At 42.7% G+C, this 17869-nt stretch overlaps 1 protein-coding gene across 1 annotated transcript in view; it reads left to right on the top strand.

The window, feature by feature from the left end:
* Positions 1-17869, top strand: part of HEG1 (heart development protein with EGF like domains 1) — a 71722-nt gene that overhangs the window by 39278 nt on the left and 14575 nt on the right. Inside the window, exons 9-12 of the mRNA XM_042782128.1 lie at positions 2949-3052; positions 6276-6334; positions 6565-6725; positions 11113-11247. Coding sequence (XP_042638062.1) covers positions 2949-3052; positions 6276-6334; positions 6565-6725; positions 11113-11247 — 459 coding nt within the window. The remainder of the gene's footprint in view (positions 1-2948; positions 3053-6275; positions 6335-6564; positions 6726-11112; positions 11248-17869) is intronic.

Raw genomic sequence — 17869 nt, 5'->3', positions numbered from 1 at the left:
AAACCTAGAACTATAGAGTTCCTCAAGGAAAAACAAGGGGCAAATTTAGGAACCCTAATATATGGCATAAATAGACTATCAAGCATAACCCAAAATACACAAAGAGCAGAAGAGAAACTAGATGAATGGGACTTTCTGAAAATTAAATTTTTATGTGCTTCCAAAGACTTCTCCAAAAGAGTCAAAAGAGAACCTACAGATTGGGAAACAATATTCAGTAATAACATACCTGACGAGGGACTTATCTCTAAAATTTATAGAAAACTTCAACACCTCAATAACAAAAAGACAAATAATCCAATTAAAAATGGGCAGAAGACGTGAATAGACACTTCACCAAGGAGCATATTCAGGTGGCCAACAAACATATGAAGAAATGCTCACCATCGTTAGCCATTAGAGAGATGCAAATCAAAACAACAATGAGGTACCATCTTGCCCCAGTACTAACAGCAAAGTTCAACAAGACAGAAAATAACAAATGCTGGCAAGGATGTGGAGGAATTGGGACTCTCATACACTGCAGGTGGGACTGTAAAATGGTACAACCACTGTGGAAAGCAGTATGGTGATTCCTTAAAAAGTTGGAATTAGAAATACCATTTGATCCAGCCATTCCATTACTAGGTACATATCCTAAAGAAGTGAGAGCCATGAGAAGAACAGACATATGCATACCCATGTTCATTGCAGCACTATTTACAAAGCAAAAAGTTGGAAACAACCTAGGTGTCCATCAACTGAGGAATGGATAACCAAACTGGTACATACACACAATGGAATACTGTGCAACCCTAAAGAATAACCTAGAATCTGCAAAACACCACATAACGTGGACAAACTTGGAGGGCAGGGAAGAGATAACTATCGGGAGAGAGTGGGAGGGTAGGTGTTAACATTGGAGTAAATTGTAGTCAATGTCATGAGACAAAGTGTATGTGAACTGCTGTATGGAAAGTGAATTTGCTCTGTAAATTTTCATCCAAATAACAATTAAAAAAAAAATTAGACTTAAAGCCACATGTTATAACTGTAGCCATGAAGGAGTTGGAAGACTTTATAATGCTATTTTATAGTTATAATGAAATCTGAGGCCCCGTGTACTTGGAGCCATCCTCTCTCATAAATCAGCTGAGATCTAAAAGCATAAAATATAAAATATATGTGTTTCTTCTTTTTTTAAAAAAAAAAAAAAAATTCTTTTTTTACTAATTTAATTTTTATTGTTGTTGAGAATATATATAGCGGAACATACACAATTCCCCAGTTCCTATGTGTACAATTCAGTGACATTGATTACGTCTTCAAGTTGTGCAACCTTTCTCACTCTCCTTTTTTGAAGTGTTCTCCCTCATTAACATAAACTCACTGCCCCTGATACTTCCTATTTAATCTTTAGAGTTGCTGTTGTCTGTATGACCCCATCAGATAGATCTTAAAAGAGCATTATGCTCAAGGCAGGCATTCTTCAGTAATTATTGCTTTGTTTCAAGAAGACTTCAGGGATATTTTTGTTGAAAGATTATCTCAGGCAACAGTTTTGGGCATTGCAGTATGTGCATTTCTATGCAGAGTCTGGGTATAACCCTTGACATGCATGGGCCTGTGATACATGAAGGTTAGGAACAGGGTGGCTGTCTTGGAAACCTGTGTGCTGAGTGTCCCACAGGTAGTGTGAATCTGGAGGAGAGCAATTCTATTTTGTTAACAATCATTGTTCCCTTTTCAAGTCATTTAGCTTCATTGTTCATAAACATCAGAGGAACATGCAAATTAGAGCATGCTGAAATGCTTTCATTTGGCCAAGAATGTTTTCAAAGAGCTCCCTGCTGCTCAGAAAGAGTCCTCAGCAGCTGGCTTCACTGAACTGTAGAACAAGCAAAACGATGTTAAATAAGGATTAAGGGCTTTAGACAGTAAGTATAAGATATTAAATGTTTTCCCTGGCTCATTGTGAGCCTTTTTCTTAATTCAGCACACAAGCCTTCTGTGGAAGAGCAGCTTCATGGGCTTCTGGTTTTTGTTTTTGTTTCTTCGGGGAGGGGGCTTCCCTCCCTCCATAGGAAAAGATAAGAATTTAATATAAAGGAAGATAAGACCAAACTATAAAGCAGGCTGCAGTCGTTTTGGTCGTCTGCCCATTTATAAGTCCAATTTCTCTCAGACTCAGTCAGCACAAATTGCTGTTAACTACAATTTTGTTTTATGAGGGAAATGGGCCTTGAAAATAGGGCTGTTTTCTTTCATTCTGAACCCACAATATCTTCTTTTGAGTTGTTTTCATTAGGTGGTTTATGATCATGGACTGTGGAACCTCAGCAGTTTGACACCTTTCTCTGTAGCCCCTTGGTTGTCCTCTGATGCCTCTGGGGACAGAGGGTTTGGTCGTAAAGAAGAGATTTGAAGATGAACACACATGAATTTGAATGCCAACTTTGGCACTCAGATGCTCTTTCCTCCAAGCAAGAAGTATAGGAATGGCTCTAATGAGAAGAGAGAGCTGAAGCAGCCCTTGAAGTTGAGGGTAGACTTGGTAAAGGATGTTGGGGAATACGAGTGTTTCTCTAAAGCTTTAGCATGCCTGACAGACATTTTAATACCTAGCATCACATCTTCTTCCCCTTCTCTTCATATTATATATTACCAGCTCATCTTCTTCCTCAGTTTTATTGAGTATCTGTTATGTGTGAACCTACAAGAAGTTCTTTGGAATCTCTCACCCAAAGGTTTACTTGGTCTAAGCCTTCAGTTCATTCCAATAGTTGCTCACTCTCCTAAGAAGGGACTAGGGAGAGGCAGTCTCTTCCCTCACGGAGAAAGAAATCAACAGAGTTTGCCCCACGGTGTCAACCTGGATAAAACGTAGACAGCCCAGTAATTTACATAAACATAACCTTGTGTAAGGTCATTCTGTCATGTGGTCTAACATATTATGTTTTCATTTTCAGTTAGAACCTTTGTGACAGAGTTTAAATTAAAGAAAACGTTTCTCAATACTACTATGGAAAAACATTCAGACCTGCATGAAGTTGAAAACGAAATCACCAAAATGGTAAGTTTCCTTTAAAGAAAAAAAAAAAGGAAAAAACCTCACTGCTGTTGAGTTGGTTCCGGCTCATAGGGACCCCTCCTTGGATTCTTCACATTACATGGTGGTTAAGTGACTTATCCCAAGAGCAAGTTTATCTTTGAAACTTGCTCTTGAATGGAGAATAGCTAAGGCAAATGGAAGAAATTACAAGATAAAAGAGCTGAACAGAAAATTGCAAGGAGCAGCTCGAGAAGACAGTCAGTTATTATAATGAAATGTGCAAAGATCTGGAGTTAGAAAACAAAAAAGGAAGAACACACTCGGCATTTCTCAAGCTGAAAGAACTGAAGGAAAAATCAAGCCTCAAGTTACAGTATTGAAAGATTCTATTGGCAATATATTGAATGATGCAGGAAACATCAAAAGAAAATGGAGGTAATGCACAGAGTCATTGTACCAAAAAGAACTGGTTGATGTCCATCCATTTCAGGAGTGGCTGATGATCAAGAACCAATGATACTGAAGGAAGAAGTCAAAGCTACACTGAAGGAATTGACAAAAAACAAGGCTCCAGGAATTGATGGAATACCCATTGTGATGTTTCAACAAACAGAGCGCTGGAGGCACTTATTTGTCTGTGCCAAGAAATTTGGAAGACCAGCTACCTGGCCATCTGACTGGAAGTGGTACGTATTGGTACCCATTCCAAAGAAAGGTGATCGAAGACAATGTGGAAATTATCAAACAATATCATCAATACCACATGCAAGTAAAATCTTACTGAAGAGAATTCAAAAATGGTTGTAGTCACTGCAAAAATAAAAATAAAATTTAAAAAATGGTTGCAGCAGTATATTGTCAGGGAACTTCCAGAAAGGCAAGCTGGATTCAGAAAAGTATGGGAAACATGGGATATCATTTGTAGTCAGATGGATCTTGGCTGAAAAGCAAAGAATTCCAGAAGGATGTTTACTTGTGTTTTACTGACTATGCTAAAACATTTGACTGTGTGGATCATAGCAAATTAAGGATAACAATGAGAAGAATGGGAATTCCAGAACACTTCATTGTGCTCACAAGGAACCTGTACATAGACCAGCAGGCTGTCATTTGAACAAAACAAAGGGATATGGCATGGTTTAACATCAGGAAAGGAGTGTGTCAGGGTTTTATCCTTTCATCATATTTATTCAGTCTGTATGCTGAGCAAATAATCCGAGAAGTTAGAGTATATGAAGAGGAACACAGCATTAGGATTGGAGGAGGACTCATTTACAGCCTGCGATGTGTAGACCACACAACCTTGCTTCAGTGCTTACTGATGAAGATTAAAGACTACAATCTGCAGTATGGATTCCACCTCAACATAAAGAAAATGAAAATCCTTGAAACTGGACCAGTAAGCAGCATCACAATAAATGGGGAGAAGACAGAAGTTGTCAAAGAATTCATATTACTTGTTTCTACAATCAATACCAGTGGAAGCAGCAGCAGTCAAGAAAACAGACGATGTACTGCACTGGGCAAATCTGCAAGATTTCTTTAAAGTGCTGAAGAGCAAAGATGTCTCTTTGAAGACTAAGATGCGCCTAACCCAAGCCATGGTATTTTCAGTCGCCTTATATTCATGTGAAAGTTGGACAATGAATAAGGAAGACCGAAGAAGAGTTGATGCTTTTGAATTGTGGTACTGGCAAAGAATACTGAAAGTATCATGGGCTGCATGAAGAATGAACAAATCTGTCCTGGACAAAGTGCAGCCAGAATGCTCCTTGGAAATGAGAATAATCAGACTTTGTCTCATCTACTTTGGTCACGTTGTCAGAGGGACCATTCCCCGGAGAAGGATATCATGCTTGGGTAAAGTGGAGGGTCAGTGAAAAAGGGAAAGACCCTCAATGAGATGGATTGACCCAGTGGCTACAACGATGGGCTCAGGTATAGCAAGGATTGTGAGGCTGGCGCAGGACTGGGCAGTGTTTTGTTTTCTTTTACAGAGGGTCGCTATAAGTCGGATCCAACTCAATGGCACCTTACAACAGCATCAACAAGTGACTTACCTGGCCTGTTAATTTTTGACCAGTTTCAACATATACTTCATTGGTGATATGACCTCCCCATTCCCAAGAAATACTGAAGTTTTAGGCAGTTACTGGGGAAACTACTCAAATAGCCTTTTTCAAGATGTCTTTCTGCTTCACTAATACCTGGGAGAATAAAGTTAAAATAATACATTGAAGTGTGTGAGAGCAGGAACTCTACAGAACTACCTTGTTTTTCCAGCTCTTTCAAGTTTTCAGTTTTTGACAGAATGCATCTTACCACTTTTCTTTCGCTCTCTATTAGTGAAAAATATTTGTGTTTTCCTTCTCTGACTGATTTTCACCTTACACGGGTTCTGGCTTTCATAGGTTTTACTGTAATAATGAAATAATATGCCATTGCCTATCAGAATAGAAATCAATGTAATGCAAAGCTGGAAGGGTTTGATAACATCCCATGTTTGAAACTTTCCTCTGAAGGGTGAAATATGTCTGAGACCTGGGCTTTGAAGACAGGTGGGTCTGCCTTGTGCAAGGGATGGCGCCCCTCTGGTCCCCAGAAGGAATCCCCAGCCCCTATTCTGGGGGAAAGTGGGAAAACAGGCATGATACTTCATGCTATAGAGTGATTTTCTGCTCTCTCTGAAGGCACAAGGCAAACACAGGGAGAGTCATTCTTGATTTGCTCACAACAAAAGGGCTCTTGACCCATGTAATGTAATTTCCCTTTTTGAAGAAGACCTATCTTTGCGTTAGGTCAACTCATTGTAGATTATGAGGGGTCTGTGTAGGGCCCTCCAGACCTGGGGTAGCTGAAAGGACACGAGCCTTTTCAACAAGGCTCGTTCACTATGCAAGGTCCAAATAAACAGTTGCCTTTGAGCTTTTCGAAACCCTGGGTCTCAGAAGAGAATCTGCTCCTCTGAAGATGTTTTGCATCCAAGGGTGCTGTTCTGAACATCATTTCCTGCCAGGATTTTCCCCACTGATTTACTGCCTGGTTCTCTCCCCTTTGTACTCATGGAACAACAGAATAAGAGCAGAAATCCATGTCAGAGGAAACAAAAAACGGGTACCACTTCTGTGTAAAGCTGCCTGCTGGCAACTTAATAGCTAGAAAATGCCTAAAAATAGGAAATTGGTTCTAGGTCCAAGGCTTTTGTCTAATTCACAGTTAACGATAAACCTGTTCTTCCTTTCAGTTAAATGTGTGTTTTTCAACGTTACCTGGTTATACCCGATCCACAGTTCATACTTCTAGGTAGGTAACAGAATTATATTTGCTTGTGAACCAGTTCACAGGAAGGGAAGCATATTCAGTATGGGTGATAACAAACTGGGCCCTGTTTTGAACAAGCCACTGGGTGACCCAATGCCAAGGTCACTCTATCTGCATGTTCTTCCATTCCCTCATTACAGAATGGAGATGATGCAGGTTTTCTGAAAGCCCTGTCATTTTGAACAACTAAACCCTGCAAACTTCACCCACAGGGAGCCCAGCATGGTGGTGATCTCGCTGCAAACCACCTTTTCCCTGGCCTCCAACGTGACACTGTTTGACCTGGCCGAGAGGATACAGAAATGTGTCAACTCCTGCAGGTCCTCTGCTGAGGCCTGCCAGCTCCTGGGATCTCAAAGGCGGATCTTTAGAGGTAAGAGAGATGTCCTCGGGGAACAGCCCCCATACAGTTAAGCATAGACCTAACAGAATAGTAAGACATTCAGAGCTTAGGCCAAAGAAAATTCATCACAGAACCTGTCTTTAAGGTGGTGTTAAGCAGTAGACCCCCATATATACACAACTTTGTGCACACACACACACTCCTGCATACATAGCTTTGAAGTCCTTGGCATGTACAGTATTATTATTATTATTATTTGCAAATTGCAAATGCACAGAACCAAGACCAGAAAGAATATAAGCTAGAATGCTCACAGTGGTGCCACTAATGATGGTTTTCCTTTTCTTGTTTTTGCTATATCTATTTGGTCAAAAGCTTCTACTGTGAATCCCCAAAACTGAAACTTTCTGCCATCGAGTCAATTCTGACTCATAGTGACCCCTATTGAGTTTCCAAGGCTATAAATCTTTACGGAAGCAGAGTGCCCCATCTTTCTTCCATGGAGCAGCTGGTGGGTTCAAACCAGTGACCTTTTGGTTAGCAGCCAAATGCCTTAACCACTACATCACCAGAGCTCGTACCATGAATCTAGCATGAGGCAAATGAAGAAAGAGATTAGAAACAAGTTCACAAGGAAGATTTAGGTCTTAGAGGGGAGTTTTCATCTTTGAGATAGGAAAAATTCTTCACTGGAATCAAAAGTGCTTTCTTGTAAAGGGGGCCTGTGCCTGTTCCTGTATCATAAATGATCAAAGCAGGCTCTGGCTACTTATTTTACTATGAAATTAGGGCTGGTTTAATCCTCCCCATCTGGTATCCAGATGCTAGATCTAAGTTGTAGGTGTCAGGTTTTGGTGCTATCTCCTTCTAGTAGATCTAGGACATCCCCTGTGGGTCAGATTTTTGTAGCTGCTGATCCACAGAGCTTTCCTGAAAGGGACTCTGTGAGTTGCAGGGCTTGGAAGCTGGGTATTACCATTTCCCATGTGGGGTACATGCTGGTAGTTTGGCCTATGTAAGGGCTAGTTGTTAATTTAAAAAAAAAAAAAAAGAGTCAAATTTTCTCGAGATGAAGTTGATTTGATTCAGCACAATTGGAGAATTAGGTAAAAGGTTCATGTACCATAATATTGTGCTCTAGATATTGAGGCAAGAGCTCTTGGTTTTTACTTTTTGATTCTCTCACCAAGGATTCAAGGGTACCACTCTTTCCTCCCCAGCAAGATAGGAAGAACACATTTCAATTCACTAAATACTTATGGAGTACCCAAACTGCCAACCTTTCAGTTAGTAGCCAAATGTGTTAGCCATTTGCACCGTCCATGGATTCCATGGAGTACTTTCTATGTGGTCAACATTGTATCAAGTTGCCTTTGTGTGTGTATGTGTGTGTGTGTGTGTATGTCCCAATTGATATGCATTCATGCCTCGCAAGTCTAGTAGTCAGATATTTGGTAAGATCTTACTCATAGCAACCCTGCCCATTCTCTGACCCTCCCGTCTTCTAACTGCTTGGAAGCAGCATATGGAGAAGCTCCTGTCTTCCTTTTTGAAGGACTAGGGTCCCCATTCTTTACCTCTCCTTTCAGAGCCCTGGAGAACAAAGGCAGCTCCCTATGGTGGCTGTGTGAGGCTCTGTTCCCAGCTTTGCTCCCAAGTCTTTCCAGGTTTTGCCAGTAAACCAGTTTGGTCTCCTGCTAACCTTTGTGGGTGGTGGAGGGGTAAGTTGTCAGGCTGTAACACCTGTGCTTTTCTAACATATGGGCAGCATTGGGCCACCCTGGAAACTGCCATTGGAAAGGCAGGTTTTCCCCTTCAGGTCACAAAATATCCACTTCCTTGCCTTCCAAAGAACACCACTCTGATCTTGCCAGAGATCTAGAGTCTGGAACTCCCCAGTGGAATGTCTCAGTCTCAGATTTATAGAAGTTCTGATTGTCTGACCTCTTGGCGGATGTTATGCCCAGGAAGAGCATGGGAATTGTGGATGTAGAGAAATCACATCAGCAGACTTAACATGAAAATAGGGTTGTATTTGGTTCCGTTTGATGGATTTATGATAGGATATTCTTTAAGGATTTTTTAGGAGAGCAACTCCTTCTCTGTTGTAGAGGTAAAGGCTCTCCCTACTTTTAAGTGAATCTGCTTCTTTATGAAAGAGGGTGATTCAGCAGGGTGATGAGTATCTGCCAGCATGCTGGATTAATAGTGAGGCTAAAGGGAAAATGCGGTATTGGCCTCCAGAAAATCGCTAAACAGGCCAGGAGCCTCGGGGTGGCTGTTGGATCTGCCTGTGGCTAGCTAGAAGGGCCTATAGCTTTTTGCCCCCAAAATATCGTTATTAAGGCTTAACAACAGGTAAAACCTTCAGAGAGTTTAGACAGGATTGTCGAGGTTTAGTTCCTCTCTGGTGCCACCTTCTCTGTTTGCCATGTGAGATTTTCCTTCTCTTCAATTTTTCCTTCTTAAATACGAACTTTTCACAATAAACAAAGGAAATTCTGTCACACACATAAATGGGGTTCTGATTTAGCATGCCAACTTCCACTGATAAAGAACAGGAAATACAGCATTGAGAACTAAAATTGTGTCCTAAACTCACCTCCCTGTGACCAGGCTGCCAACCCAGCCTGAGCTTTCAGGACTCACCAGAGAGATGGGTACCGGGAACCCTGTGCAATGAGGAGCCCTGGGTAGCAGATCACATCATCTGAACTTACCTAGGTGGGACATTTTTCCAGAGTGTTAAGATCTATGTATCAGTTGGAGTCATGTAGAGAAACAGAACCAGTAGGATATATATAAATAGGGAGAGAGAGAAATTGATTGATTGGTTGATTGATTTTTAAGTAATTGTTCACACAATTGTGGAGGCTGGCAAGTCCAAAATCTATAGGGCTACACAGCAGGCTGGAAATTCCAGCTGGGTTTCTACATTGGAGTCTTGAGGCAGAGTTCCTTCCTTCTTTGGGAAACTTTAGTCTTTGCTCTTAAGGCCTTCCACTGATTAAAGGGTAATCTGCTTTCCTTAAAGTCGATGGACCATAAATGTTAATCACATATAAGTAACTTAATACTAACATCTAGAATAATGTTTGTCAAAACAATTGACCTGGCCAAGTGGACACATAGAATTAATCATCACAAGCTGGTACCTGGTTTCTGAATAGGTTTGGTGTCTTCCTTAACGTGGGAGGGGAGACTGTGCCTGGGACACTGGCTGCCCTTCTGTGGCTCTCTTCCCATTCTGAACTTGCTCTTGCTTCTCAACAATAACAGCAAAAATTTATCTCACCTTGCTTTCTACACATTGCTGTTCACTATCCACTTGATTTCCTATTTTTGTTCTACTGTCTGTGTACGCTTTTTACCTGTGTCCTTTTTGTCTGGCTTAATTTAGATGGTAAAGTCCATCCTAATTGTGTCCACTATATATAACCTCACAGAAAGGCACATGCCCAACAATGAATGCTCTTTGATAATAATGAAAATAGTCTTTGTCATCCATGAAAACAAGTACAGCCCTCATGCCCAGGGCCAGACAAAGTCAGTAGACGTACATATAAGAAATAAGGCCCAACAATGAATGAGGCAGCAAGCCTGCCCTGCTTGCCTCCCATTTCTCCTGGTAACGGCCCAGTGACTATTGGTCTGACAGGGCCCTTCAGCACATGGCACTGAGCATTGTCTGTGAACTAATCTTTCTGCAAGGTGCTGGAAACCCAAAAATGAATAAGCTTCAGGAAATTTGCAATCTAATGGGAGAGATGGACAGGTAAACATAATCACAATATAGCCTTGGAGAAGCAGGTGATCTTACATCCCTTCATTGTTATAAATCTCTGTTAGGCTGCAGCACAGAGTCAGGGCAGCAAACTGCTCAGGCACAAGAGAAGTGCTGGCTCCATCCAGGCAGTACAGACCCTAAAGCCAAGGCAGGCTTCAGCTTGAGACAGGTCTGGCAAGCTTGAGCCATTCCTGGGGTAAGTCTCTCGGCTTCCTGCAAAGAGCATGGTAATTTTTTCTGGGTTTGTGCTGATTCTCCACCTGCAGTCGCTTAGCCTCAAGGAAAGTATAGAGGATACCACACACTTGAGGGCTGGGTATAAGCAGTGGAAGCTGGGAGAAGGTAACAAGGTTCTGATCCTTCTCAGTTTGGTTTCACACTCTCTATGGAATGCGGTGAGGGTGTTTTTAATGGGGAAATGCTTGTGAATTTTTAGGAACTTGATCTGGGGGCTGACACAGGGAAAGAATAGTAGAAGCCAGTGCAGAATGGACCTGGGAAAGTTTTTGCACCGTGAAGATTTTTCTGAAGGCTGTTCTCAGAGCCTCTTTAAATAGAAAGTTCATGCATTTTAAGGTTTGAAGTGGAGAAGGTTTTGTTTTGTTTCACTGTCTTGTTTTTCCGTTCCAGCGGGCAGCTTGTGCAAGCGGAAAAGTCCTGAATGTGACAAAGAGACCTCCATCTGCACTGATTTGGATGGCATTGCTCTGTGCCAGTGCAAGTCGGGCTACTTTCAGTTCAACAAGATGGATCACTCCTGCCGAGGTACAGGCAGATTTGCTGGGGTGCAACACTGTGGCCTGAACCTGGGATGCAGGAAGATGCTTTTCTCTGCAGGCTTACATATGCTTTTTCTGTCTCTCCCTCTCGCTCTCTCACTCTCTCTCCCTACTATAGGTGTGACTGTTCTAAACTGGAGATAACCGGTTCTTGTTATTTTGCTCACAGCAGGATTGGATACATTATCTCCTTGGAATAATAGCATTATCTCTGACTGGTGCATGCTGGTCCCACAAATCAAATTCAAAGGAAAAGAAAAGAGAATGGAATGCCTGTGGTGGCAAGGCCTTTGCTTTCTTTTTTTCACTTAAGAGGAAGTTAGAGAAATTATTGTTTTAATTCCAAAGGTTTATTCTGTTGTCCGCTAATCTTTTAGAATGGGGATGTAAGCATGGAGCCAGACCCGTATCTTTGAGAACCGGCTGTGGCTCCATGGACAGAGGACTTGACTGAGCCTCAAAGAACTGAGCCAGTCTGGCTCTGCCTCATTGATTGTATATCATCTTGGACAAGTTGCTTTGCTTTTCTTTGCCTCAATTTCCTCATCTGTGAAACGGGTATAATGATACTTCTTCAGCTATTCCAAGAATTAAAGAAGACTATGTATGTAAGGAGGAGCTCTGGTGGCCTAGTGCCTAAGGCATTTGACTGCTAACCAGAAGGCTGGTGGTTCAAACCCACCAGTCACTCCTCGGAAGGAAGATGGGGCAATCTACTTCCGTAATGATACTGCCTTGGAAACCCAAGGAGGGGTCGCTATGAGTTGGGTCCGACTCGATGGCAAACAGTAACAACAACAACATGTATGTAAGGACTTAGTAAGCAGTCAGTTCTTATATTTTATCCAGGTTGTTGTTAAAGTAACTAGTTATGCTTTTAAAGATCTTAAAAACATTTGAGAGCAGAAATTTAATTCTGTGAACCTTTTAGGTGAAGCTTAAATACATTCAGTGTGAGATAGAGATTGCTTTCTAAGTGTAAGAATAAAACCAAACCAGTTGCCATGGAGGCAACGCCAACTCATGGTGACCCCATGGTTGTCAGAGTAGAACTGTGCTCCTTAGGGTTTGCAATGGCTGGTTTCTCAGAAGGCATTTGCCAGTACTTTCTTCAGAGGCACTTCTAGATAGACTCAAACTTCTAACCTTTTGGTTAGCAGATGAATAATGCATTAACCATTTGCACCACACAGGAACACTGATTCAAAATAAAATTAATTCAGCTCCAGAGCAATGTTTACCCTCATGTATAAAGGGTTGTTGAATTCTGACCTCTTCCAGTTCCCGATCACCAGAAAAGCTAGCACAATAAAAGCCACAATGCAGTCTTAAATATTGTGTCACCTCAGAATGTGCATGGCAGTTTTCCTGCTCAGTCAACACCTTGCTGGTGACAGATGCACTTGAATCTGAGTCAAAATTGCACACTGGGGAAAGGGGACGTGACACCGGTTTCTGTCAGGACTTCCCTTCAGAGGGCTCATTCCGCCAGGCAAGGATAAAAATACGTTTGAGGGCAACAGCAGCCTCATCCTAAGCTTCCGATCTTCTGACGTTGTTAGGCTTACATACAAAGTTCTTTTAAAGGTTGCACATCCTTAGCTCTCCATGCAGGACCTAGATGGGTTTTCAAGAGGAGGCAGACCACCATGCTGGGTATCAGTCCTGACGCGTGACTGGTTCACAGCATTTCTCAGCAGCATGTCAGGCTGTTAGGGGCCTGCAGTGACCTTGGTTATGGATGTATACACTGCATGAGGAAGGGGTGGGGGGGTTCCTTGCTTTACCACAAGGCAATAGTGCCTTCTAATCCCATCTTATCTGGTTTAATGCAAAGTGTTTCTTACCCTTCTTAGAAACTGGGGGATTTGAGCCCTGCTATATCATGTGTGAAAGTGACCTCTACCGAAATCCATGTGTGGGGGCCTCTGTGTAGCCTGCTGGAGGGAAAGGCATGGCAGGCAGAAATGTAGATGTGTAGGAGCTGTGGTCTCTAAGCGCTTCCTCTGAAGTTTCTTATGACCTTGAGAATGACCTTGCTATCTTTGCTTCTTGCTGTCCTGAGCAGTTGTTACTATTAGTGACCCCCATGCACAGTGAAACTGTGCTTCTCAGTCCTGTGCCATCTTCATCATTGGTTGTGGCTCCAGTCTTGATGTTGTAGGGTTTTCACTGGCCGATTTTCAGAAGTAGATTGCCAGGCCTTTCTTCCTAATCCATCTTAGCCTGGGGACTTTTCTGAAACCTCTTCAGCCTCACAGCAACACACAAGCCTCCACTGAGAGATGGGTGCTGACTGGGTGTGAGGTGTATTGGCCAGGAAGTAAACCCAGGTCTCCCTCATGGAAAGCAGGAATTCTACCACTGAACCACCATTGCCCTGTTGTTCTTAGCTACTCCCTTCTGTTTCCAGATTATCTTCTTCATTACCTTATTTATAGGCTAGCAGTAGCAGTAGCTCAGCTGTCAAAGATTTACCAAATGCAAATGACACATGCACTAACAACCTTATGCTTATCAAGTAGTGACCCCAAAACAACACAGTGAAACCTTGGTTAGCTTTTGGCTTTGTTGCTGAGGCCCCAGGAATCTTCTTCTGGGCGGTAGCCATGTTGCTTAGGTTTCCAGTCTGCAGCCATCAGACCTCTGATGAGTGGACTCTGCAGCGCCGTGGGCTCCTGCTGGCCCTGTCGGCTGGCTTCTGCTGGGTTAGCAGCGCCATCTTCTGGCCATCGGTGCTGGAGCTCAGGGGTTTATAACAAGATTCTTCATTTGAACAACTCAAATCCAGGGTCAGCCCCTGTATAGATGGCAGAGAGAGTGCTTGTAATAATTGGCAATTTTTTATACACATCAGCAAATATATACATTGGCAAATTTTTTATAGTGTTCTCTGATACACACACACACACACACACACACACACTTCTTAGTCTCTCACATAAAATGTCTTTTCTGTCTTTACCATGCTTTCAGAGCTTCACATAAAACTCAAACTGGCGTCTTTCCCATAGGTTTCTTAGCTTCCTTCCATCATGCAGGCACCATGATAAATTCCAACAGTCTGTTTGCATGTCTCTTTCACCAGATTGCAAGTGACTTGAGGGCTGAACTGTATCTAGAATACTGCTTAGCACGTTGTGGGGTTTAACAAATGTTTATCGAATGAACAAATGAATGATAGAGCAGTACAGATGATAGGAAAAGATTGGGTGATCTTTACTTAGTTTCAATTTCATGGGATAGATTGCCTACAAGGAGACAAGACTTTTTAATTTTACTTATTTTTTTAAAAAGGCCAAAGAATGTGAATTTGCTTGTAGCCATATCAGTAGGGAAGCTCGCTTTGGGCATATCTGCTGGCTCTTGTCACATCTATGTCGTCATCAGTGCTCGGTGGGTCATCAGAGTTCCTGTAGTGTGGGATGAGGAGCTGGGTCTCGAGGAGCTTAGAGTTTCCCATGGAGAGCTCCCTGAGCAGTACCAGGCACACAGTAGCACTTAATCTTTGCGAATAACTGAATGATCACATTTGAAATAAATATCATTACACCAAAGAGGCCACTTCTGAAGCTAAATGAAAGTAAACCAGCCCACCCACTCCCAGGCAGGACCACAGATGGACCTGACATCTGGCTGGATGACACCTAAGGAGTGGAAAGCCCCCACCCAGCAGATGAAGGTGGGTGGGTACATTTAATGCAGAAACATTTCCGGGAAGAAGTGTTCTGAATAGAACAGACAGGCATGACGTCAGCCTGCCATGGTGCTGAGCTGGGTGGGGATGAGTCACTGGAGAAGCAAGCAGTCCCTGTGCAGCTGCCACACAAATGGGGCAGGTATCACCAGGGGCTGCCCCTCCTGAACCCACGGCCTGGCCCTGCCCCAAGGCAAAGCAGCACAATGGGTGGAGGGCCAACTGCCAGGGCATAGTGCTTCCCACCCGTGAGAGGCAGGGCACTCAGTGTGTTCCTTGTTCCGTGAATGTGGCCAGTGGAGAACTCAAAGATACCAGAGATTGGGGGATGAGGCCTCATTACTCCTTCCCTAAATGGGATATTATTATGTATGCTCAATGTTACTGCACAAAGGATTTGAAGCATCTAATGAAAATGATACCATAAAACAAAATTTTGTTAAAAGGTAAATCTGATCGAGGGAAAAGAAACAGCCTCCTTTGTTGAAAATGGAAAGTGAATGTGCAGAAAGATAAACTATAAGAACTTGCATGTTTACTAAGGGTGGGCACTTATTCATATTCTGAGCTTCCTAGACACTTGAGAGAAACAAGACTTTGAGAAGAGGTGGGGTCCTTAACATATAGTGGCTCAGGAACATCCCCAACTTTCCAGGTCCTCTGGAGCCTCCTCATCAGGACGTTACTGAGTGATAGTGTGGCAATGTGGCCTATGACGTCCCTGCAATAAGTACCACAGGGAATTGCCCATGCATGGCTGATCCTTGTACTTGTTAGTTCTTGAGTCAGTTCTGACTCATGGCGATCCCACGTGTGCAGAGTAGAACTGCTCTGTAGCACTTTCAAGGCTGTGGCCTTTCAGAAATTGATCACAGGCCTTTCTTTCAAGGTGCCTCGAAAAAAAAACACACTCACTGCTGTCGAGTCAGTTTGACTCATAGCGACCCCTCCTTGGGTTTCCGAAGCAGATCTCTACAGAAGTAGATTACCCAACCTTCCTTCTGAGAAGTGGCTGGTGGGTTTGAACCTCTAGCCTTCTGGTTAACAGTCAAATGCCTCAGGCACTATGCTACCAGTGCCTCTGGTTTGGTTCAAACTGCCAAACTTTCGGTTAGTGGTTGAGTGCTTAACCATTTGTGCCACCCAAGGACTCCTGATCTTTATAATCAATAACTTCTAACAAAAGAGAATGTCACTTAGAAAAAATGATTCTGTGGAACCAAAGAATTGCAGTTTAAGTTCATAGCTTCCTAATGATCTGTTGTGAGATAAGTTACAGGTTACTTAGAACAGTGTTCTCCAAACTTTTCCACAAAACTCTAGTGATATGTTAATAGAGTCTATGATATTCATAGATATAATATTCATGTGAAAATATATCTACTCCCTAGTTGCTCTGCAGAAGGAAGATGGGCAGTCTACTTTCTGTGAAGATTTACTGCTTCGGGATCCAGTGGGGTTTACTACGAGCCGGAATCTACTCAATGGCAGTGGGTTTTATGCAGTTAGAAATACTCACTAAGGAGCTCTGGTAGCATAGTGCCTAAGGCACTTGACTGCTAACCAGAAGGCTGGTGGTTCAAACTCACCAGCCACTCCTGGTAAGGAAGGTCAGGCAATCTATTTCCGTAGTGATACTGCCTCGGAAACCCAAGGAGGGGTCGCTATGAGTTGGGTCCGACTCGATGGCACATAACAACAACAACATTCACTAATCATCTGTGAGGGGGCCAGTGGTGGTTCAGTGCTAGAATTCTCAACTTCATGCAGGAGACCCAGGTTCGATTCCTAGGCAGTGCACCTCAGCCACACCCCCTCTGCCAGTGAAGCTTGTGCATTGCTATGATGATGAAGCATTTCAGTGGAGCTTCCAGACTAAGACAGCCTGGTGATCTGCTTCCCTAGCTCAGCCACTGAAAAGCCTGTGGATCACAATGGTCTGACCTGCAGTGTCTCATGGGGATGGCCCAGGATTGGGCAGTGTTTTGTTCCACTGTGCATGGTGTCACCTTGAGTCAGAGGCCAGCCTGACAGCAGCTAACAACAGTCTTCTGTAATGAAGGATTCCAGGAAGTCTTGTGAGAAATCTTCAGACCCACTTGCAGGGTGTGCCACCCCACCCCAGCACGGCATGGCACACTGTTGGCACTTACAACTTGTATTTGCGGTGTGGTATCTGTTTAGAGATTACTTCTCTACATTATCTACCTTTTTTTTTTCTTTTTTCAGCATAAAGATGTACCATAAAAAACTGCATGTTTGCAAAAGGTGAACTTTGATGCAGTCTATATCTTATATTCATCATGAATCAAATTTTTATCCTTCCTTGCAGCAATGAATTTGCCTGTAAGGCCATTTTTTATTGTCTGTCTTCACCCAAGCAAGTATTATATTTCATGGTGTTCTGTCAGTTTATTGCAGTGTTGGTAGTGTTCCGTGATCAAATTAATTTGGGATTGCTGATCCAGGGGTATGACTGAACTACAGGACATACAGTGAAGCAACTTGTATGGGCTGCACAGCCAGAGAGTTGAAAGTTATGTTCTTGGGCACATGCCAATCGGGTACATCTAGTTATATCCAAATCCCCTGCAGTTTTATGAAAACTGGGCTATCAACCAGGACCCTGGCCCAAAGATGCCACCTGAAGTTTCCCTCTCCTCATGGAATGGGGCCAAAGCAGCCTATATCAGGCTGATGTCTCTCTCTGTATATGCAAGGGTGTCACACAGAGGACATTCTTCATCTCTAGAGAACGCATGAAAAAGAATTTTATTAGCTGGATAGTAGTTACAACTTGTTCTGGTTACCAAGTACTGGTCTGACAGGAATATACCACAAATGGGATGCCCTTAGCAAACAGGAGATTATTCTTTTACAGTTTGGAGGCTTTAAGTCCAAGTTCAAAGTG

This window comes from Orycteropus afer, unplaced genomic scaffold (assembly GCF_000298275.1).
Source record: "Orycteropus afer afer isolate SDZICR_OR568_19922 unplaced genomic scaffold, OryAfe1.0 scaffold00245, whole genome shotgun sequence".
NCBI classification, from domain to species: domain Eukaryota; kingdom Metazoa; phylum Chordata; class Mammalia; order Tubulidentata; family Orycteropodidae; genus Orycteropus; species Orycteropus afer.
Note: the sequence above shows the minus strand (reverse complement) of the source record. Positions and strands in the feature narration are given on the sequence as shown.